General features: G+C 41.0%; 6 protein-coding genes across 6 annotated transcripts; 3 read left to right on the forward strand and 3 right to left on the reverse strand.

Moving 5' to 3' along the window:
• Nucleotides 1-468: 468 nt before the first annotated feature.
• On the reverse strand, nucleotides 469-1,162 carry BCR41DRAFT_357475 (hypothetical protein). The gene has a single exon (XM_022024911.1). The coding sequence runs from the start codon at nucleotides 898-900 to the stop codon at nucleotides 676-678; it is 225 nt and encodes a 74-aa protein (XP_021879332.1). The 5' UTR covers nucleotides 901-1,162; the 3' UTR covers nucleotides 469-675.
• A 2,754-nt stretch (nucleotides 1,163-3,916) lies between these two features.
• On the forward strand, nucleotides 3,917-5,355 carry BCR41DRAFT_387950 (hypothetical protein; the record flags this gene model as incomplete). Its single annotated transcript, XM_022027948.1, has 2 exons — nucleotides 3,917-4,310; nucleotides 4,757-5,355. 2 exons carry the CDS (start codon nucleotides 3,917-3,919, stop codon nucleotides 5,353-5,355), a joined length of 993 nt encoding a protein of 330 aa, XP_021879333.1.
• Nucleotides 5,356-5,562: 207 nt separating this feature from the next.
• On the reverse strand, nucleotides 5,563-7,226 carry BCR41DRAFT_357476 (40S ribosomal protein S7). The gene is made up of 4 exons (XM_022024912.1): nucleotides 6,800-7,226; nucleotides 6,233-6,315; nucleotides 5,904-6,131; nucleotides 5,563-5,793 (listed from the first exon to the last, which is right to left on the reverse strand). The coding sequence occupies exons 1-4, from the start codon at nucleotides 6,938-6,940 to the stop codon at nucleotides 5,673-5,675; spliced, it is 573 nt and encodes a 190-aa protein (XP_021879334.1). The 5' UTR covers nucleotides 6,941-7,226; the 3' UTR covers nucleotides 5,563-5,672.
• Nucleotides 7,227-10,744: 3,518 nt separating this feature from the next.
• BCR41DRAFT_423753 (hypothetical protein) lies at nucleotides 10,745-14,080 on the forward strand. Its single transcript, XM_022030324.1, has 3 exons — nucleotides 10,745-10,932; nucleotides 11,317-11,348; nucleotides 11,553-14,080. Exons 1-3 carry the CDS (start codon nucleotides 10,824-10,826, stop codon nucleotides 13,827-13,829), a joined length of 2,418 nt encoding a protein of 805 aa, XP_021879335.1. The 5' UTR covers nucleotides 10,745-10,823; the 3' UTR covers nucleotides 13,830-14,080.
• A 696-nt stretch (nucleotides 14,081-14,776) lies between these two features.
• Nucleotides 14,777-16,176, forward strand: BCR41DRAFT_357478 (pyridoxal phosphate-dependent transferase). The gene has a single exon (XM_022024913.1). The coding sequence runs from the start codon at nucleotides 14,841-14,843 to the stop codon at nucleotides 16,167-16,169; it is 1,329 nt and encodes a 442-aa protein (XP_021879336.1). The 5' UTR covers nucleotides 14,777-14,840; the 3' UTR covers nucleotides 16,170-16,176.
• A 126-nt stretch (nucleotides 16,177-16,302) lies between these two features.
• BCR41DRAFT_308574 (hypothetical protein) lies at nucleotides 16,303-21,565 on the reverse strand (the record flags this gene model as incomplete). The annotated part of the gene is made up of 8 exons (XM_022020919.1): nucleotides 16,303-17,042; nucleotides 17,165-17,714; nucleotides 17,835-17,941; nucleotides 18,035-19,105; nucleotides 19,307-19,830; nucleotides 19,981-20,324; nucleotides 20,460-20,600; nucleotides 21,176-21,565. The coding sequence occupies 8 exons, from the start codon at nucleotides 21,563-21,565 to the stop codon at nucleotides 16,303-16,305; spliced, it is 3,867 nt and encodes a 1,288-aa protein (XP_021879337.1).
• Nucleotides 21,566-22,495: the final 930 nt, after the last annotated feature.

The raw sequence follows: 22,495 nt of genomic DNA on the forward strand, positions 1-22,495 counted from the left end.
TAATAGTAGATAAGAAAGAAGGAGATCGTAGTTAGCAACCTTGATGTTCCTTAATTAATCCACGTTTTCACAGAATAAAGATCTTCGTCCTCTTAATGTCATTTATACAATATGCCATGTTATGAATATAAAAAAATAAAAAAAACAAAAAAAAGGCGTAGGGCATGGGATGCAATCAATTATTAATAAAAGGAAAAAATAATCCCTTTCTTTTTTTTTATAATATTTTATTATCAATGAAGGATAGGGGGAAAAGTTGGGTCAGGTCATTGAAAAATATTTATGCATCAATCAAGTTTTTTTTTTTTTTTTTTTTTTTTTTTTTGGTCAGTCGAAAACATCATGTTGCAAAACAACTGCTTAGGAACGAGAAATAGATAATAGAGTTAGTTATGGCCGAGATTCAAAGAGTGAAGAATGTTCGAAGAAAAGAAAAAGAACAAAATAAAAAAAAAAAAGGTACATGTACTTGTATTTTGGACAGGAGTAATCGAGAAGTGTTTGGTGTGGGTCCGAGTAAATACGAGAAACCCAGGATGACTAACAGTGCAAGATAGATTGACAAAAATAATTGATGATCCAAACGCACCAACAGTTTTGTAAAAGTTTTTTTTTTTATGAGACAAAGCAAACCAAATGAACGAGATGAAGAGTGAAAATGAGAAAGTCTAACGGCTAGATAAAAGACAGGGAAGAAGGAGATAAAGACGAGAGGGGGGGGGGGAGGACAAAAGATGAGGCAACGAAAAACAGAGCACTAACGCGCCAAATGCGTGTGAATGTAGGAGAGAATTGTGTGTTTTTGTTCTCTGTGTGTGTATATGTGTGTGTTTGTGCTTTTGTGTGTTGTTCTCTGTAGGATGGATGAGATAGATGGACGTCCATGCACGACACGTTCATTGCGCTTTGCTTGGAGAGACATCATCAAAAGTGAATGTTAAATGTGCGTGAATGTATCAATGATTGGCGTCTTTGTCAGCACCCTCAAACATACATTGAAGTGGATAAGGATAGATTCAGAAGGGTATTGAACTAAACAATTAGGTGATTGATTGATAAATAACTCACCACAAATAGGGACAAGCAAGGAAGTCAGAGAAGAGAAAGAGGGAAACAGAAGCAACAGACAGACAGACAGAAGAAAGAGAGATAGAAGAGAGAGAGAGAGAGAGAGAGAGAGAGAGAGAGAGAGAGAAAAGGAAACAGACACAGAAGCGAGGACAAAAGAAAAAGGCAAAAGGGACACCCATGCAAACGAAACTCGAAAAAAAAAAAAAAACCAAAAAAAACGAACCTTCCAATGCAAACAATAAAGAGTGTCTTGACTCAATTGGTATCGTATGTATCGTATACATTTCAATCCAACTCAATCCGCTTTTGTTGCGGGAAACGAGGAGCTGCTGGCTGGTGCGGGTACAAAAATAATGGGACAAAAAGGGCGGCTCCGCTACTTTGGGATAAAAAAAAAAAAAGACAGCCTACTTTCACCATTCCACATGAAGAAAAAAAAAAAAAACTCGGTCTAACTATGAACCTGTTACTTTGGCTTTTTGCCCAGGACCTGGATCTGGACCCTATTCAGAACTGTAATATGCAGCCATAGCGCACTTATGAGCAAAGTCTGCACAGCGATATCATTGTACCGGTCGCTCCACCAACCACCATCTTCTCCATCATTAAATGCCATGTCTCGTCTTAGTCAGAGTTTTCCTTTTTTTTTTTTTTCTTTTTTTTTCCGCGAGTCATACTCCCGAGCGGGAGAGAAACGGAATACTTGTAGCTCTTTTGACCCTTCTGTTTATCACTAAATGAAAGCTTGCTTGCTCCTTTTCTTTTTTTGCCCCCTTTATTTTATTTTATTTTTTTATTTTGAAAGCTTTAATAGGATCCAAGAAAAGAGAAAAAGAGGAGAAGGTATATATATATATATATATCTGTCTATTTTTTTTTTATTTTTTTGTTTTTTAATGTAGCTCGTAAATGAAAGAGCTTTCAATTCTCATTCATATAAAATAACCACCAGAAAGTAACAGTAAAAAGATATTTCCAAGTCTGGGGATCCAATGTCCATATCGTGTCGTTTCGCAAAAAAAAATAAAAAAAAAAAAGTATGGCTAAACAATTTCATGCTGTAAACAAAAACAAAAAAAGTTGGGTTTGTTTGTGGACTACGTGTAACATTAAGCGGCGTCAGATGCTTTTTCATGGTGTTTCGTCTTTGACTCAAAAGGTTACAAATCATGCTGATGGTGGCAACAGTCCATTATCCTGTCTGGAACATCATTTATCGATGGAAAAGAGACAAAGAAAAAGATGTATCACGGATGCCTTCCAAAGGATTAGGATATTGCATGGTCTCGACAAATGCTTTTTTTTATTATTACTATTATTATTAGTGTATATAAAAATATTTATTCACCCAATTTAATCCGCAAATAGTATTCTGTCCAGTTTACTGTATATTCCATGAATTAGTAAAATGTAATGATTGATAATAATAATAAAAAAAAAAACCCCCTTCACATTGTGCGATATCATTGTATACAAAAAGATGTGCCTTTTTCTGTAATTAAGAGATTCTGTCCGTGTGAACAAAAAAAAAGTTTAACCCCACATTGAGAGAGATAGAGAGCATAACAGAGAAAGCTGTGCAGCTGCGAGTGAGTAATGAGGAGGAGGCGTGTTACTCAATTGGATCGACAGACAAGGGCAGGGGCCACATTACAACAGAGAGAGAGATGAGCAACAGAAGCAATAGACAGAAAGACGCCGAAAGGGGAGAGGAGACAAAGAGACAGAAATTCAATGATAGACAGAAATGGGCCAACTCTATCTCATGTCCTACCATACAATGAGAGCGATGTGAGAATCGTACCTGTCCTTCTGTGTCTGTGAATATTAATCTAGCGGAACAAATACACTTTTAGCTTCTTTCTGTCTTCCCATCTCGAACTCCGTGCATGGTCTGTGTTTAGTTGTGTGTGCTCTCCATCTGTCACATCTGTCCGTCTGTCTGTCTGTTTGTCAATTCTTCCCGGACCAATCAAATGAAGGCCAACAACTCTACTATCAACAACCTTGGCGCGTGGTGGTATAGATTCTCTATTGGGGCACAACTGCTCCATGTATTGAGATATAAAAGTTTCTTTTCTTGAACGTTTTCATGCTCCTGAATCTAACCTACGTCCAACATGTTCACTTCGAGGATGCTTTATTATTTATTGCTTTTGTTATTATTGGGACTGGCTTTAGTGATATCGATAGCCGGTAGAATTTCTTGGCATTGTCTGCAGGAGCCAGCTTTCCAATGGCTTCCCTTCCCCTTTACGACTAAAAGGACTAAAGCCCGTTTCTGATCCGCTATTATATTTTCTTTTTTATTATCCTCTTCTTCTCCTGTTAATGAAGCCCTTGATACTAGCCTACTTCGCGTGCCAAGTCCAAATAAAGAGAACACAGACAAAGAAATAAAAATATCTTTCGCTTCATGGCCTGTCATATATTCTCAGCAGCCCATGGCGGAAAAGAAAAAAGAGTGTAAGATCCCACAACCCTGCTGGCACCCATAGCCTCCTCTTCCTATTTTCATAGACATTCAATGTTATCCCTTTTGCTGGATCTAATAAATAATCGCATCATTTCACCTTTTTCTTTTTGTAATTCTACTTGATTCACCAAAAGAGGACATCTGTTGCCTTTTTTTTTTTTTTTTTTTTTTTTTTTTTCGCATTGTCTACATATCTTTCTTTTCCTTTTCCCTACTTTTTTCTTTCCTTTTTCTTTCCTTTTTCTTTCCTTCATCAGTATCCTTCTCATTTTTGCTTTATAGTATCAAAAGTTAACTCTTGTCTGTTTATTATAAACATATCATAATAACCTACAGAGATCACAAAAAAAAAAAAAAAAAAAAAAAAAAATGTCAACAGTAGCATTGATCCAAGACGATACTTCGGCGTCAACATCCGTAGATGGATCTTCAACTGGACGTGACCAGAATGAGATGTGTAACACAACTCAAATTGTTCTGATTTCCCTTGGTATCACCATCGCCACCATATCCCTTTTGGGCGTTGCAGCAAGTTACTACATGTCCCAAAAGAAAAAGAAGGCTGAACAAAAGAAAAATAGAGCTGAGGCTGCTGCGGCTGCAGGAGAAGCGGGAGAAGGCGAAAATGAAAAAGAAGGGGCTATTCCTGAAGGAGCCGACGACAGAGATTTAGAGAAAGGTAGTACACCAACTGTTACGCAGGAGGTGTTTCATAGTGCAGACACAGAGTCTATGGACTCTGGCTCATATCTTTGGAGTGCAGGTAAGGATGTTCCGCCTACGTTGGTATTTTAAAAGAAAAAGAAAAAAAAAAAAAAAAGGGAGGATGGATGATTAACATGAAATTTATCCTTGTTATTATAGAAAATGGACACCCTGGCCCGAGCACATCAAGAATAGACCATGGAGTCAAACCAACTATCACGCCAACAGAAAGTCAAACTACTATGGCAGATCTTGATACTGGAGTTGAAGGGGGAGATGGTGCTGATCGTACGCCGGATACAACAAAAACAGTGATAGAGGCTCCCTACACGGAAAGTATGGTTCCAGACGTGAGTATTGATGGATTCCAAGACCCTTCCTGCGCGATTGAGAACGAAAAAAATAGCATCAGTCCAGATCTTTTAACAGCAGTGACATCAACGGCCCTTGCTCCGGCACCACCACATTTACCTTTATCTCATGAACATCAGCTCAATCGTCCAGTGTCTCCAGGTCAACAACGAAACCTATCCCCATCTGAACCTCCAGGTGATGATCGTTCTGTCCTAGCTTCCACTTCTACAGCCAGTTCTGTAACAGACACATCTAATGATGATATCTTTTATCAGCCACTTTCTCAGCCTACAAGCCCCATTGGAGGATACGATCATGCCACACTTAGAGGAGTGGGATATAGCGGAGCTAAATCCTCCGAGATTTACGAATCCGTAGAGGAAGGCGCTGATGGTCGCAATGGCCTCTCACCATTTCCAGCATCTATCATAGTATTACCTCCTCAAAGAAATATAGGGAATGGTATTAGTGGTGCTGAAACTGGAGTAGGCCTTCGGAACGGTGCAGCCATATTTGAAGGCCTTACGACCTCACGTGCTTTTCGAAGCTCGATTGAGGGACCAGGGCCTGTGGTCGGTAGCTTGCCAAGTTTTCGGCTTTTAGACGCGGTTTCGGAGGAAGCATTTGACGAGCATGGTCATTTAGCAGTACAGCAACTGCAGCAGCCTAGTGGGAAAGGGAAGTCGCGGGTGAAGAGCAGCTACCTTGATGACTACCGTGAACATCAGCGACAACAGAGACTGAAATAAGGAACAGTAGTAAAAAAAAAAAAAAAGAAAGAAAAGAAACTCAGGATCTGGATCCGGATTTCATCAAGGTTATCTATCAAACAAGTTCGCTTCATAATTTACAACTAATCTCAAGGACAAATAAAACGATAATAGCAATAAAAGCAATACAATAGGAATAAGCTACTTTTTTTTTTTTTTTTTTTTTTTTTTTATTATTTATTTTTCATTTTCTGACTTTCTCAAACGGAGTGAAAAGAGATTGAGAGAAAAATGACTGCCATTAAAATGGCCCATGGCCTTTCCTCCCGCGCGCTTTGTGTTTTTTTTTTTTGTATTTACTCGGCGTGGTGAGCGGGGAACTCAAAGACGACCTCCTTTCCGGTCAAGCGTTTGTAAATAGCGCTGAAGGTGTCGAGCTTGTACTCCAAAGAGGTCGAATCCTTGGGATCAAGGAAGCTATTACAAGGAAAGAAAATTAAAAACCTAAGTATGTTTACATACATAACAGAATGAACGCTCCAACTAAAACATCAACTTGAACAGCAAAAAAAAAAAAATAAACTTACGCCTTGATGATGCGGCGCTGGTCAGTCTGGACACGAGTGCGCTTGCCGGTGATCTCGGTGGGGTAAACCAAGTCCTCCAACAACTTCTCGTGGACAGAGGTGAGGGTGCGGGAGCGGGGGCGCTGCTGCTTGGCACGGGATTTGCGGGTAGGCTTGGCCATGATGCGGCGCTGGGCAACAAAGACGACGTGGCGATCAGAGAACTTCTTCTCGAGCTCGCGAGTGAGTCTGTTAAAAATAAATGAAAATAAAAAAAAAAATTGAAATATTAGAATATATCTTATCCTCATCCTTCATTGTATTTATATTTCTCCGTATTATTTTCATACCTCTGCTGGACCTTGTGGAAAGCCTTCAACTGGGGAACGGGGACGAAGACAACGATAGCCTTCTTACCGTTACCGGTCTCGACCTTGAACACACGAAGGAAAATAAAAAATTTAATCAGATTTTGTATTCCATCAAAGTTGGATTTGGTTGCGCCTGGCCGTTGTTTGTTGAAACAGTTGGTTGTAATCGTTGTTTGAGCATCATTCCAGTAAGGATACCCCAAGGAAAGTTCTTATTTCTCATTCCTTTATATATTTTCAGAGGGTCTTGATGAAAAGTTTATTGGATATCCAGTTCCAAATATGTTAAACGGTCAAAACTGCTTCCGCAATTCCTGATACATATACTAATAAAATTCCTGTGCTCACGAATTATTACAGAAAGGTCCTTTGGATGATCAAAGGTCCGACATGGAGGAATTCCGTGTAATTGAAGTAGTCGCTTTTTTTTTTTTTTTTTTTTTTTTTTGAATCATCGTTTCATCCTGATGCTATTGTTGTTCCCGAAAAGTTCAGAACATCCATACACTTTTTTTTTTTTTTTTTTTTTTTTTAAAAACTACTCACCTCCTTGGCACTGGCGATCTGAAGAGGCTTGAGATCCTTCTTCAAGTCAGCGACGTTGTTCTCCAAGTCAAAGAGAGCTTGAGCAACAGAGAGCTCGATCTCATCAGCAGGGCCGTTCTTGGCAATCTTGTGGCTGGCCATATTGTTCTGTTATTTCCCCAATGATGGTTGATTAATGTTTTTAGATTCATGTTGGTAGATGTGATTTTTTTGTTATTGTCGTATAGAAATCCATAAATCCATGATGTCAGAGAAATCATAATATCCATGGTTTAAGATGTCATCCAAATGAGTTCCATTTCCATATAGTATATGAAGTTGTTGGATCAAATGTTCGCCGTGTGCACATAATAAATAATCCAGATTCCATTGCATTAGATCAGGTTCGTTATAATTGTAATTGAAAAAAAAATAAAAATAAAAAAAAAAAAATAAGAAATAGGGAGAATGATATTAGCAATCATGATTTTCTTCGTCTTCTTGATTTTTGTCTTGTTCAGATGAACAGGGTGGATCCATCATTTTAAATCGATTGATAGATAGATAGATCGATGGATGAATGGTGTTCCTCCTCCACGCACTCAGCTCGCTTCTATTTCATGTTCGATTCTTACGATTCTGAAAAAGGGAGAAACACATTTGCGCTGAGCACAACTGATCTTAAACTGAAAAGCTCTCTTTCACATTTAGTAGTCATGTGATCTGCAATCTCTCAGAAATTTTTTTTTTAATTGATCGGCCTTCAGCCTTTATTTCAGGCACACACAAATTCGAGGAGAGGACAGGACACCTTGGGAAAAAAAAAAAAAAAAAAAAGCAAAAGCCCAAGATGTGATGTTTAGTTGCATCAGACCCGATGTTCAAAGTTAAGGAAATACTGATCCAGATTAACTATAAAGACATTTATGGAGCTATATTCATTTTATAACTCGCTCAAGATTTATAGAAAATAAAAACAAAATAAATACATGAACATGTAAATTAATTAAAGGATGGCTATGCTGCCATGTCAGGCACAAAATACTAGGAAACTAATACACAGCATTGTATATATATATATAACATTGGGGAGTATCATTTCTACATGCCAGAGTAATTGCCTGTGGAAGGGAAACAAGTAGGAAAGATCCTGATTATGATTGGTCCGTGAGCATAAATACACACTAGAAGTGGATAGTATACTCGGGTTGGATAGCAATAATATAAAGATGAATGTGATTATGGAAAAAAGAGTGGACCACCGGGTGGCGGGACAAAATATATAAAAATATATACATTTAAATATAAAAAATATATAAATATTCAGCATTTTAGTGTGTGTGTGTGGGAGAAAGGGCTTTGTGTTCCCATGTGTTGACAAACTATGCTTTAAATCCTCTTTAACAATGTCAATGTCAATGAGTGCGCATCTTTAGGATCCGTGCCTTTGCTCAACATGTATTTTATCATATTTTTATATGCCAATGGTTTGTCTACTATATTTCTTCAATGACCAAAAGGCAAACGGATCATAAATTTGTTTCTATTTATTTTTCTATTTTATTTGTATTTGTTTATTTTATTTTATTTTATTTTATTTTATTTTTGTTTTTTTTATACAGATCGATGATACGGTTTCTATCCTTGCTTGCAAGGGCAAGGAGGCATTGAGCTTCTACCTTACTTTTGCTTTTTTATTACTGTAATTTTTTTTTTTTTTGCTCCATACTGGGTATCATTATTATTCATGCATAAAAATATCAAATATTAACAAGTAGCTAATGGATGAATGGGTTTGAGCTATTTAAGCTGTTCAATTGAGAGCGCAGACATATGATGTATTAAAAAAGAACAATTCCAATTTAATAGCAGTCCCTTGTTTCGGATGCACTGACGATCACACATCACCCATTGAAGACCAATGTGGGATGTGAAAAAAGAAAAAAAAGAAAGAGAAAGAGAAAAGAGGAGTGAAGAAAGTGAAGGATAAAAATAATAAAGAGATTGCTGTTCATTCCGCAACGCAATCGAAAAAAGCTGCTGTGGATGATGACAGACAGGTTGTATCACCCTTACTTTGCAAACATAGGGACTTCCCTTGCCTCCTTTTCCCCCCCAAATTCAATCCACATCCTTCATTCTCTCGGTCTTCTCTTTGCATACTTTTTTTTTTTTTCTTTTTCTATTTGCTTTCCTTCTGCAGACTCTCTATCCTTTCTCTACTGCAAAAAAAAAAAAAAAAAAAAAAAAAAGTAATTGGAGAGTAGGTAAAAGCTGTATTTAAACAACTTAGGTTTAAATAAGTTCATTCTGTTTCTGATCGATTACTGTGTGTTGTGGATGCAAATAAAAAAAATTTCAACAAACGCATGCACAAATCTGTCCCTTTTTTTCGTGTCTGTGTCTCTTTTCTCTCTTTTCTTCCTTTCCTTCGCTTTTCGCTCTTTCTCACTTTCTTTCTCTTTCTCATTCCATTTACTGAATGTCATTGAGGCTCATTCTACAAAGAATAGCAACTCTTCTTTTTAACTACTCCATCCTTTATTCTTTTTTTTTTTTTATCTTTCTCTTTCTTACATCGTAAGTTTTATTATTTTCGCGGGTGTGTTTGTGTGCCACACTATCCATTCGCCTTGCCGTGTCATTGCCATGTGTTTAAGCAACGTTGGAGGGGGCAAAGCAAGGGAGAACGAAAGCCCTCCCCCTCAGTCTGCACTGGATCCTCCTTCCACCATAGTTCCTGGTGGTTCTTCCAGGCTGGTGCGGTCTTGGTTGTGTAGTTTTTTTTTTTTAAAAAAAAAAAGCCATGTCCGAAGAATGAAGGACTCATGGAAGGACAGCAATGGGTCTTTTTTTTTTTTTTTTTTGTCCCTCGTAAAAGCAGGCTGGTTCTTCTACTGGGAAAAAGTTGGCTAGGTGAAGGGAGAAAGATTGATGTCATGACCGCTGGCTCTTGGCCGTCATCATACTCTTCACCTTGGATACTGTTACCGTGGACCTATTTGTAGGCCAGGAGAACAAGCGGACGCTCTGCTCACTTTGACTAGCTTTTTTAGCATGTGCACAATGTCAATATTGGTACTAATGCCCCTCTGTCATTATCACACTCAACCGAAGATCTGATCAACACTCTTAGATCAAATTTCTCATGAAGGATTAAAGGAATGAAAAAGAAAAAAAAAAAAAAAAATGAAGAGGATCATCAAGGCGCCACCAGTCATGGTAGCGCTTCTGTCACCATGCATCTTGGGTCTGGGGGCGGCGTTCATACTGTGGCACCAACGAGATCAAATCACCAAAAAAGAGCCTTGTGGCATGGGCCCTTCCTTTCCTTCTCTTCCTTTCGTCTATTTTACCCATCCACCCATTCATATCAGTGTGCAAACTCCCGCTCTTTCTTCACGATCCAATGCAAGGCTGTCTAATACTCTTTTTTTTTTTTTTTTTTTTTTTTTTTTTTTCAACACTCCCTGTCCTTATTCTACACTTTGACTTGTCTGATCAATAGAACAACAGCAACAGACAAGAACTTATCCTTGTGAAATTGTTATATGTGCATATAAAGCTCATCTCTATCTCACCGACAGGAAGGCAATAGAAGTTTTACAAACAGAAGACGGTAACGGTTTACTCTTGTCATCTGTTCGGCCTCTCATCAGAACTGCAAGTGACCTGTTTTATATCCGTCTTACAAGCAAATTAAAGAGGGCCATAAAAAGAGGATCCGTTTGTATCTCTCTGTTGGTACCGTCATTGAAACATTCGGCACTCGACGCCACTCATCCACCATTACAATAACGACAGCAGCAGCAACGACAATAAAAAGGCTTGTACACAAGACAGTCAATCTGCTATTGCACACTTCAAAATTGGCTGAATTTGCTCATTACCGCCAATCATCTTTACTTGGTCCGCCCTCCCAGTCAAGTTCAGTACAAAAAAAAAAGGGACAAGCGCTTTGCTCAATTTTTTTTTTTTTTTATTATTTAAAGTATTACAACATTAAACAAGATAAAATAAGGTCTGGAAGACGGGGTCGCCATCCATGACTCGAGCAGCGTCAAATCGAAAGCAAAGTGCAGGAAGTGCATCTACGAGTACCAGACCTGGCCCAGTCTTCAGAGGCCGAGATGTTGTATTTGTTGATCCACTCGGTAAGTGATCATTAAACAAGAGAAAAAAGCCGGAAGGGGATGGAATCCATGTTTAAGTCATTTGTGTTATGTGAGATTCGTTTGGATTGGATGGCGCATTGCCTCTTGTCTCTCTCTCTCTCTCGTGTGAATTGTAGCAGGTCCAGAAAGAGAAAGACAAGAGGGGTCTACCTTGGCCCCTCAAAGACTGACACAGACACCACCATCAAGGAAAAAGTGGCACAACACACACAGACACAGAACATGGGACACAAAAAATAAAATAAATAACATTTGCATGCAGTGGAAAGAACGGGACAACGGGCAATACAGTAAAAACATTGCAAATAATAGTGGGCAAAGGGCTAAAAGTTTATTCGTGTCCTCTCTCTCTCTGTAATGTAGATGACAAGGAAAGTTACTGGTGGCCCGCAATGGTAAATGCTTTACACCATGTGAAATGCACAAACAGCCATTGTCTTTCATGTACACAAAAGTCTTTATTGTGTGTGTGCGTCTGTGTGAAGATGGATCTTTTACGATTCTAACGATCCTATGATCGCACGTTCTTGTTCTGCTCTTTTCCCATTCTCTCTTCTCTCTCTCTCAATTATCATCGCTGTGTCACACGGATTGGATAGATCGTTCCTGTTCCAGAGATCGATTCATCAATGGATTGCACGGTCTTGAACCCGGGCGAATGTCTAGTCAAATACTTTGAGGACAACAAGTACTCTGTCGTACCTTTCACCGATCTACAACCATTCGTCCCAACAACCATCCCATTCCTCGAATTTGAGCTTGCGGCTGGTCAAAAGTTCCTCAAGAATGGTGGCGTGGTCAATGCAATGGCTTATCTCGAATCCGGTAAGGTCAAGCGCAAATTCTCTTGGTATCGCTGGGGTACAGCACAAGATCAGGAGCTTAGTCTTGATATGCTCAAGCACAACAAACCCATCTCACTGCCTTTGGTCACCGATGAGGCATTCAATGACATGCAGCAAACTATGCAGCGTGGTCCTAGTAGCGGTATCTCTTCTTCAGAGGCATCTTCACCTACGACCTCGGCCAAAAACTTCACAGATAGCGAGAATGACAGCCCTAGGACTTCATCTTCTTCAATATCATCGTCAATATCAGCAATTATTAGCAACGGTGGTAATCTGAAGAACGGTTTGCAGCGGTCAAATGCTGGAGCGACATCTCAGTTGATAGAAGGCCTGCTCCCTTCGCCTGTTAGTCTCAACGATCTGCCAACAGAGTCCATGGATGAAACAGAGTTCAGTCCCCGTTCAACGAGGGCCAAGGTGGATGGAACCTTGAAAAAGGATAATCCCATCACGCCTTCACCGAGCCGGTCACGTTCCCGTCGAGGCAGTAGGGACACTGACAGCAAGGCTAGCGTAGCTTCTACTGAAAAGGAAACGATGAACAAGCGATCCAGAAACGTCAGCGAACAGTCATTTTCATCGTCTTCTCCTAACTCCAACACAACGACAGTGCCACCGACCTCCATACCAGGAATGGCTGCATCTTCTGAAACATCCACACATGGAGCTGCTCACAAGAAACGAAAGATGACAGGGGGTCCATCTGTACTGATTTACCCTCAAAATACCACGCAAGATGGTGTAACCTCTGCTTCCAACCGTTCGTCTAGGCAGGGATCTGCAGAACCTTCTCCATCCCCTCGATCGACCCGGCACTCTTCTCGAAACTCAAAGTCATCAGATCCCGGCCAGCAAAGCCAAAGCCCAAACAGTGAAGAGCTCGTAGAGTCACCTCAAGAGGCAACAGGACCCGTACGATTACAAACTCAGCGTATGACAAGACAACGATCCACTCCTAAGAGCGCAATGGGTGTTACTGTTCCATCCCCCTCTGTCCTATCGGATAAAGCGAGTCCTACAGACACCCCTATGAAGGAGGAGGTCGTTGATAATGGGGAGACGCCTCAAAAGGATGAAAATGATGTTAAATCATCAGCCGGGGATGTAGAGCAAAAGGGGCAAAGTGGCACGATACAGAAAACAGAAGATGACTCGACGGCGATGGACGTGGATGCGCCAGGGGAGCTCAGAGACGACAGCAAAATAAAGCACCAGGATTGCGAACAATCCTCCTCATCTTTACCGCAATTAACTCTTATGTCCTTATCTGAAACATCCTCCTCCTCGTCATCACCGTCCTCAATAGGCCTTGAGGAAGAATCACCAGAGATAGGCTCTTCCAGCAATGGTCTGCTCCAACCACTGGAGCGGGAGCGTCGCGAAATAAAATACAACTTTCAACATGTGCTTCCGACGCTGGCGATCGGATCCAAAGAACGTGAGGCATTCTATGAAACCATTATGGACCACCTACTAAAGTTGAAGCAAGAACATCGAAGGTTGAAAGAGATTGTAAAAAACTCCGATTACACGCCAAAGGGCCGTCGAGCAACACGATCATCTCCGCAGTATCATTCACATCGGCATCACCATCACCATTTAGAGGAGAAGCCAAAAAAGAGAAACTCGCCTGCTCCTCCCAAGAGAGATTATCCTAATGGAGCAAACAGTGACGGCATGGGAGCTGGCAATGTCAATGGTACCAATGGCAGCAATAAATCAAATGCCTCAAGTAAAGTTGGCTCGACAACTATGACGTCATCAACGACTTCAGGATCATCAATACCTCCATACCAAGGCTCCACGCCTTCATCTGCAATCTTGACGTCTAATATCTCGGCAACGACTCGTCGATCAGCGGCTACGGCCGCAGCTGCAGCAGTAACTGCAGCAGTATCTCGCTCGAGCCGAGGAAGCTACAATACGAGCCATCTAGAGAAGAAGCGAGCTAATACAGCATCAGCAGCAGCATCGGTCGATAATACGGAATCAACTGTTTCAACGCGAGCTAAGCGACGAGCACGATAAAAAGCGAAGATTCCCAACATTCAAATATTGGTCGCCAATTGTTCAAACAGCATTGCAAAAAATTATTTTCCCCATCTTTTTTTTTAACTTTTACTTTATATTTTATCATGCATAACGGAGCGGAGTACAAGGGCATTGATCGCCTCATCTGTGTATGCTGATGGTGTTTTATTATTATTGTTATTTTTTCCCTTTCTTTCATTCACTTTCATTCTTTCGGTTTATCTGTATTTCATGTAGAAACTATTGACAATTCTTTTTTTTTTTTTTTTTTTATATTCCTTATTGGCGACTTTTACTTTTATTTTTAAGCTGTAAAACAAAACAGTGCCCTTACCAACATAATAAAAACGATTGCGGTTATAATAATCACTCCAAGAAAGATTTCAATTAGTTTACCATGTTTAAGCTTCGAAAAAGAAAGGCATTGCAAATTAGTCAGGATAACCCTGTTAATGATTGAAAAAAAAAAAAAAAAAAAAAAAAAAGTCAAAGTGATAAAAGGCTTGAATCAGTGAAGCAGTGACTGGAGAAAGATGCACGTAATGCATGCGTTTGAATGAGTTCATATGAGTAAGTATGGCGAGTGAGAGTTAAAGAGAAAGAAGAATAAGAAACAAATTAGATTTTTTGATCCTTTAAATCAAAATGCGAGTCATCAAACTGCTTTCTTTTGTTCTCTGTCGGAGAAAGAAAAAAAAAAAAAGACACCCCGCATTATCCAAAAGAGGCAGGTGAGCGAAAATGATTCATTCGATTTCTCTTATCTCTTACTAAAAAAAAGTGATCTGTCATCAGTGCTTTGTTGACATCAAACTATTGAAAGTTAGCAAAAAAAAAAAAAAAAAAAAAAAAAAACCAATATCAATTACCATTGCACATAAAAACAGAGACCGTTCTTCATTCCCTCTCTTCCTCTCTCTCCCTTTTTTTTTTTTTTTTTTTTTTTTTCTTCTTCTTCTCAATTTCTTTCTTTCTTCTCATTCAGTAACAACAATTACAAAAAAAAAAATGTCGACAATTCCTCAAAAATGGAACTTTGGTGCAGGGCCCGCCATGATCCCACGCCCAGTTCTTGAACGCGCTCAAGCCGAGTTCCTCAACTATGAGGACACCGGTGTTTCCTTGATGGAGCTCTCACATCGTTCAGAGACCTATGAAAACCTCAATAACCGAGCTCAACAACAACTTCGTCAGTTATTATCGATTCCAGAGAATTACAAGATTCTGTTTATGCAAGGAGGTGGACATACTCAATTTGCGGCCGTGGTCTATAATCTGATCGCATGGAGACATCATCAAAACAAAGCAAAAACAAACAATAAACCCACTAGTGATCATTGGAAGGATATTCCAGTGGACTATATCGTCACCGGTGCTTGGTCAGCCAAGGCTGTAGAGGAGGCCAAACGATTGGGAGCGAACGCTCGAGTGATCTGCGATGCCAAAAAGAGTCTGGGTGCCTTCACTGGGATCCCAGCAGAAGAGACCTGGTTGACCTCTGATCCCGAGGGCCCTACCCGCAAGGCCGACAAGGAAGCAGGCCAGACTCCAGCCTATCTTTACTATTGTGATAACGAGACCGTCAATGGAGTCGAATTTTCATTTGTTCCATCGATGCATGATCCGGAAGTGCCCCTTGTCTGTGACATGTCCTCCAACATTCTATCACGACCTGTCGATGTGTCCAAGTTCGGAGTGATTTATGCAGGCGCTCAAAAGAACATTGGGCCCGCTGGTGTTTCTGTAGTTATCATTCGGGACGATCTGTTGCAGACCAGTGAAGAGAAGGATGGTCTTTCGCCTGTACCCCTGATGTTGGATTACAAGACCATGGTCAAAAATAATTCGTTGTACAATACCCCTCCCATGTTTGCAATCTATATGTCAAGCTTGGTCTTTGAATGGTTATTAGATCCTAAAGCCCAAAGGATTCAGGACGGAGAAAAAGAAGCCGACAAGTCGATCCAACAGGATTTGGTGGGCGTGCAAGCAGCCGCTGCCAGGAATGCTCGCAAGGCTGGAAAGTTGTATAAGGCTTTACAAGAGTCCAAGTTGTATCGGATCGTGGTCACGGATGAGAAGAGTCGTTCAAAGATGAATGTACCTTTTAGGATATCGACTGCAGACAAGCTGGATCCTCATGCAGTTTCGGATAAGAAAAAGGATGAGGCTTTGGAGGCTGCTTTTGTTGCTCAAGCTGAAGCCAAGGGTTTATTGCAATTGGCAGGACATCGTTCTGTTGGAGGCATCCGTGCTTCGATCTATAATGCCATGCCAGAGGAAGGAGTGGATGTCTTGATTGACTTTTTGAAAGAGTTTGAGAAGCAGAATGCGTAAAAAAAAAAAAAAAAAAAAAAAGCCAAAACAATACACAGGTTTTTTTTTTTTACAAGAGTTTATGATGGTAAAATTGGTAAAAGTAAAAATACACAAAAAAAATACATCATCAAAAATTAAATAAATTAAAGGATCAAAACTTGTGTCCAACGCCCGTGCCAAACGAACTTTTCTCATCCGCATTGTACACTTGAACATCCACACCTTGCATTCTTCCTTCTCTATCCTCCTCTTCATCATCTTCATCATTCTCCGTCTCCGTCTCAGTCTCTTCTTCTCCTTGTCTCTGATGACGGAGACGGCGTATCTTTTCTCGCTCGCGATCCAGATCCGTCTCCATAATGGCCTCTTGATCTTCTAAATCCTGAGCTGCCTTCTTCCCATCCTTGTCACTGTTCTTTTTCTTCCTCCCAAAGATACTGAAACCAGTAGTACCAGCAGAGGCAGCATCAGCCACTAACTGTGCCTTCTTCATCTTGGTCAAGCGTTGTTCCTCTTGAATGATTTCAGCATCCGAAGGCCAGAATTGTCGGCGACAATATTCTAGGGCATAATCCGGTAAGAGACATGCCACGGGTATCACCAATAGAGCCAAATAATAAAACGGCAGCGAATGCAGCATTCCAAAGACTCCGGTCTCCATCAAGCCAACAATTTCAAGTCCAATCCAAACGAGTAAATATCCTCCCATACTAATTCCGAGAGCCAAGATAATTGGCATTGTGTAATGTGAGATCATTAACAACATCTTGAGTGTCACTGTGATCAGGACCAATGAACCGGCAATGAAGCTAACCATGGAAACATCCAACGCCACAGAGTCTCCGCTGACAATCCCATGCATGATCGAGCCGTAAATTCCTCCAAACAGAACTATAAAAGATGAATAGCGACAAGAAAATATGTTAGCAAATAATGAATTGAAAAAAAAAAAAAAAAAAAAAAAAAAAAAAAATAATAATAATAATAAAAAAAAATATATAATATAAACTTACCACCAGAGTGCCAGAGTGAGGCAAGACCCCATCCAGCCATGGTGAGTGTATTCCAGTAGAGTCCATCTTTAACAGCCTTGAAAAGCTTTGGGTACTGTCCAATGCTCTCTTCCTCCACATCCTTTTCGAAACAGGCTGTGGCAATGGGCAAAAGAGCTGTGAATACCATGTTCCAAAGCGTCAAGAAATGTTCATCATACAACGGTCCACCGGACCATCCGTTCATAAATCCAAACCAGAATTGAACCGTGATCAGGCAAATTGATTTGTAAAATGAGAAAAAGATAATCTTGCTCATCCGCAAATAAGAGTATCGCCCATGAATTGTCAAGAGACGTCTTAGATTTTTGAATTGTTTGAAACTGAAATCCGATGATCTTGCAGCCTGTGCACCTTCCATACCCTCGATACCTACGCCTACATGAGCAGCTTGAATCATTGAGATGTCATTGGCGCCATCACCGATTGCTAGTGTCACCTTGTGTAGTTCCTTGCGGACGAGCTTGACTACCAGTGCCTTTTGGAGAGGCGTGACACGACAGCAAATGACCTATACAGAAAGAGAGGGGAAAAAAACGAAAAATGAAATGTCAATAATCAAGCCAAAAAAAAAAAAAAAAAAAAAAAAAAAAAAGAGCTCGGGATAGCCCAATAGTCTCTAGTCGCTTACCGAGTGACAGTTGGTTCCAATACGAAGGAACATATCTTCAAAGATCTCATTTCCAAGGACAAACGCAAGACTCTCTCCATTAACTACAAGCGCGTATCGATCCTTCTCTGGCGGTGGAGATGGAGGAGTTGAAGGCTTTGCAGCCAGTGCTGATGATGACAGACTCTCCTGATATTCTTGCCAAAACCGTTCCTCATCACGGTCGCGTTCCTTGATCTTCTCTACAAAATACTCCAGTACCAACCGACAGTCCCGCTCCGTCTTGACATTTAATACCAAAATCTTCATGGCAGGCGAGATCAAACGAGAGGAAATACCAATGTTGATCGCAGTCTCTTGTTTATCGCCCGTTAATAACCAAATCTTAATATCAGCTTCCATCAGATACTCGATCGTCTCGGGCACTTGATCCTGTAGACGATCCTCAATCGCAGTACAACCCAGTAATCGAAGTCGGCTCTCAATAGTCTCACAAGCTACTCGGATCAGCTCTTCACGATCTTCGGTCGCATCCTCACCCTCGCCAGTGCCGCCAATGTGGCATTCAGCTTTGGAATATTTCTCATCAAAATTACGGTATTCTTCCGGACTGAGAGGCCGCCATGCCAACATGAGAGTTCGTAATCCAGCAATCGAGAATCTTCGAACTGTCGAGTCCAACTGTCGCATCAACAACGGGTCGTTCTCTTGATTATCTGCTCGGGCCAAGATCACATTGTCAGCACCTTTACAGAACAACTGGATCCCTTGAGGTGTATCAATGATGACTGACATACACTTGCGATCTGAGGTGAACTCCAACACCTTTAAAACACGATAGGTCTCAGTCACGATACCAAAGATCTCGACTGTGACCGAATCTTTGGTCTTGGCTTTCAAGACCACACCATTATCCCTCAATGCCTCCAACAATGCAGACTCATCAGGTGATTGAGCCTCATACAGGAGCTCTCCAGTCTTGGAATCCTCACAGGGTATAACTGAATGGCAGACCACAATGTTTCGGCAAAACGCCATCAGCAAGTCATATTCTTCATCAGTGATGGAGGGATCTCGCATTCGTTGTCCTAATGAGCCGGGTTGCTGAAGCTCATGGAATGTTCGCCCGCCAATATGCCACTTTGATAGCTTCATTACGTTTCGAGTCAATGTGCCAGTCTTGTCCGAAAAGATGTACTCGACTGCTCCAAGGTCTTCATTCAGATTAGAGTTCCGGACATGCATCCGAGTCCAGTTCTTCTTCTTCTTGTTCTTCTTTTTCTTCAGCCTTGCTGGCAACATTTCACCCAGTTTATGTGTACCTTTTTTCCACAAGCTGGTTGAAGGCGCTCTTTGGCCCTTATCGTCGCTTGTAACTTTTGTCATGGCTTTTGGCTTTTGAGAAGCTGTCTTTGCTGTTGCTGTTGCTGCTCCTGTTCCTAAAGCCCCTTGCTCTAGAGCAATCTCTTCCAGTTCTGCTTGACTCAACGGACCTTCTGTGTAGCTCCTCATCTCCTCATCCCAAATCATCCAAAGTGCTTGCACCACACGGCACAATTCTACAGAGATAAAGACCGAGATGGGGATCACAAATGTATAGATCACATAAAAGTTCATCAACTGGCCCACAAACAATCTTGCGCTCGTCGGCTGTTCCACAAATTCGGATCCTTCCTGAGTTGTATACCAGGCTGCTGGAGGATTCAAAAAACGAGCTCGCTCGCCCACATATGCAAAACACATGGAACTAACGAGAAGGAACGCATTGAACACAAAGATCGCTACAATCATGCGGTTCAATTTTGTCTCCATAGTCGAGAATTTGAGCCCTGTGTTCTTGAGGTTTCGCATCATTTTCGTGTCCACGCCTGCATACAAGACTACACCATAAACCCATTCTGTATTCTTGAGCCAAGATCCTCGAAGCACCACATTTGACATGGTCACTGGTGCAATTTCGTCCAATTTGAAGCGCCCAGCACCAGCACCAGAGCCAACACCAGCACCAGTGCCGCCCCTGTGACTATTGCTTCTGTGAACACTACTAAGGGATGTACGGCCACGTTCAAAACTATGTTTTTCATCGTTCATTCCTCTTCCCCCGCCTCCTACTCCTTCCTGTGACTGCAGAGTCTCCAGCTGCAGCGCTGCACTATCGTATCGCAACTGGATTCGACCATCCAATCTAGACAAGCGTTCGTTTGGCATTTCTGTTGTGATAGTGCCCGTTAAGTAGGAGATTTGTTCCTTTGTAGTCAGACCTGAAGTCAATGCCAGAGCTGCTTTCCGTTTCAAGTTGGTTTCACCATCCAATTCAGACGTTTCTACAAAACAAGCTCCTTCATCCATTGATGTGGATAAGAGAACTACATCTGCGGGAATCTTGTCATTCTTACAGATCTTTAGCACATCGCCAGGACAAATATCTTTGCTCTTGATTGGAATGAGTTGTCCTTCCTTGACTAATGTACATTCAAGACTGTTCGATCTTTTGTCTTGTTGGTAGCGACGCTATCATACAAAAAAAAAAAAAAAAAAAAAAAAAAAAAGGTTAAATGAGTTGGACAATAACAGTAGGTAATTAATTCTTCAATAAAAAAATAAACATAAATATTAATAATAGTATGGGAGAGAGAAATGACTTACATAGTCTTCAAGCGCATCCTTGATGGCCGTAATGGTAAGTACCATAGCCAACGGCAAGATCTCGGTCACGGGAGAGAGTGAAGGCTCTGCACAGACAAAGATTGCAGCACATAAGAAATAGATGTTGTAGAATCGTTTGAACTATTGGGCCAAATAAAAGGGAAAAATAAATAAATAAAAATGACGAAGGAATTTGTTGTTGTTACACAAACATGCACACGACATGGCCCGCATACGCATTAGCGCATTAGAGAAGAGGGAAACATTTTTGCATTGCGCAGGAAATACGCAGTAGTATAAAAAGAATGAAAGACAAGTGAGAGGAGTAAGGGTGAAGAAGAAGGTAATGGTTGGGTAGTTGATTCCGAACTACACTTAAAAAAGATAGTGAAGTGTAAAGATAAGGACAAGGACAAGGACAAAAAAAATATGGAGTATCAAGCAACCCAAACAAAACACGTAACCCACTTCATCTTCATAAGATTCAGGTACAGGCTCCTAATAATTAAGCAATAACCGGTAGCTTGTACAAAAAAAAATAATTTTTTTTGTCCGAACGGCAATTCACATCGCATAGGCGCATAATCCATTTTGCCGATAAAGAGTTTGCTGGCAACAAGACCGGCTTTCGACTTCTCCATTGACACACTCAAACGATATTTCATCTAAAACACAAACATAATAAACCTTTTTTTTTTTTTTTTTTTTTTTTTTACCTGGAACAATAAGTTGACGGGCAGGAACGTGAGTAGCGTATACTTCGTGGTCTTGATATTATTGGTCGGATACTTGTACCGAGGCTTTCTCGTCCTTGGGTCCAGATCACGTCCTGGGAACCCTGCACGGAGAACCTTACGGATTCGACCCAATGTCGTGTGATCCAATCGTCGCTTCTCTTCTTCTGCTGGATTCTTCGGCTGATTAAACTCGACTTCATATAGATCTAAACGATCACCAAATGTATTTTTATTTCTAGTCGGATCAAACGATCGGATGCTTCCTGCAATACTTGATCCACCGAAAAAGTTTGTGAATCGATAATCAAAGAAAGAAGTTCGGACCCCGGGACCGTTGTTGAGGTTGGATTGATTGTTCTGTGGTTGCATAGGGTTATTGATTCCTAGGACAGTAGATGATCCCGCATAGGGTGTTGTCTCATTGCCTGGAACTTGATTTGATTGATGAACCGATGTTGGACGAGAGGGTGGATTGAAGGCTCGGGATGAGAAGGGTAGTCGAAAACGAGAAGCTAGAGTGGCAGCAGCGAGCGGAGTCGTCTGAACTCCAGGAGCAAGCGAGGCACTATTTGATTGGGTTACTGCTGCTGAAGCTTCAGTTCCAGTTCCAACTCCAGCTCCACTTACGAATGGTGCGACGGATGACGAATTGTTGAACAACGGTAGAACTGGTGTCCCTGGACGCGGCGTAGATGAGCCGGATACCGTAGGTGGAATTAATCCTGCGCCTAGACCCAGTGATGCGACCGCTAGATAGTCGGTTGCACCACCAAGGCCAGATTTGAGATATTCACTCATGGTCTTTTCATTATTACTCGTATTGCCGATCTCGACACTACTAGAATTATTGCTGCTACCATTGGTAATGTTGTCATTGTTATTAACGTTGGAATCAGATTCTGAAACCATAACAGCTGTGTCTGCTGAATCTGTATGACCATCACTATCTGACTGCTGCTGCTTCTCCAGTTCGAGCTGCTCTGCAGCTTCTGCTGCTGCTGCTGCCTCAGAAATGTCAGGGATGATCAGGTTCAAGACCTGATATTGCGAAACAATCTTCTCTTCCTCGCCATCAGGATTGTCAGGATCATCATGTTGGGTCAGATCAAGAGTGTTGTCGGTATTAGTTATAGGTTGTTTCATGTTCTCGTCTGCATCCTCATCTTGAACCAGAATATCAGGAATGACAGGCTCCCATGTATCAATACTCTGAGGCGGACCTTGATCTAGTGAGAGATTGAGCTGTGTATGAACCAAATCTGTATCATCGCCATCCTCATTCAAGTGTGCTGTTTGATC

Source organism: Lobosporangium transversale, assembly GCF_002105155.1.
Source record: "Lobosporangium transversale strain NRRL 3116 chromosome Unknown BCR41scaffold_30, whole genome shotgun sequence".
NCBI lineage: Eukaryota > Fungi > Mortierellomycota > Mortierellomycetes > Mortierellales > Mortierellaceae > Lobosporangium > Lobosporangium transversale.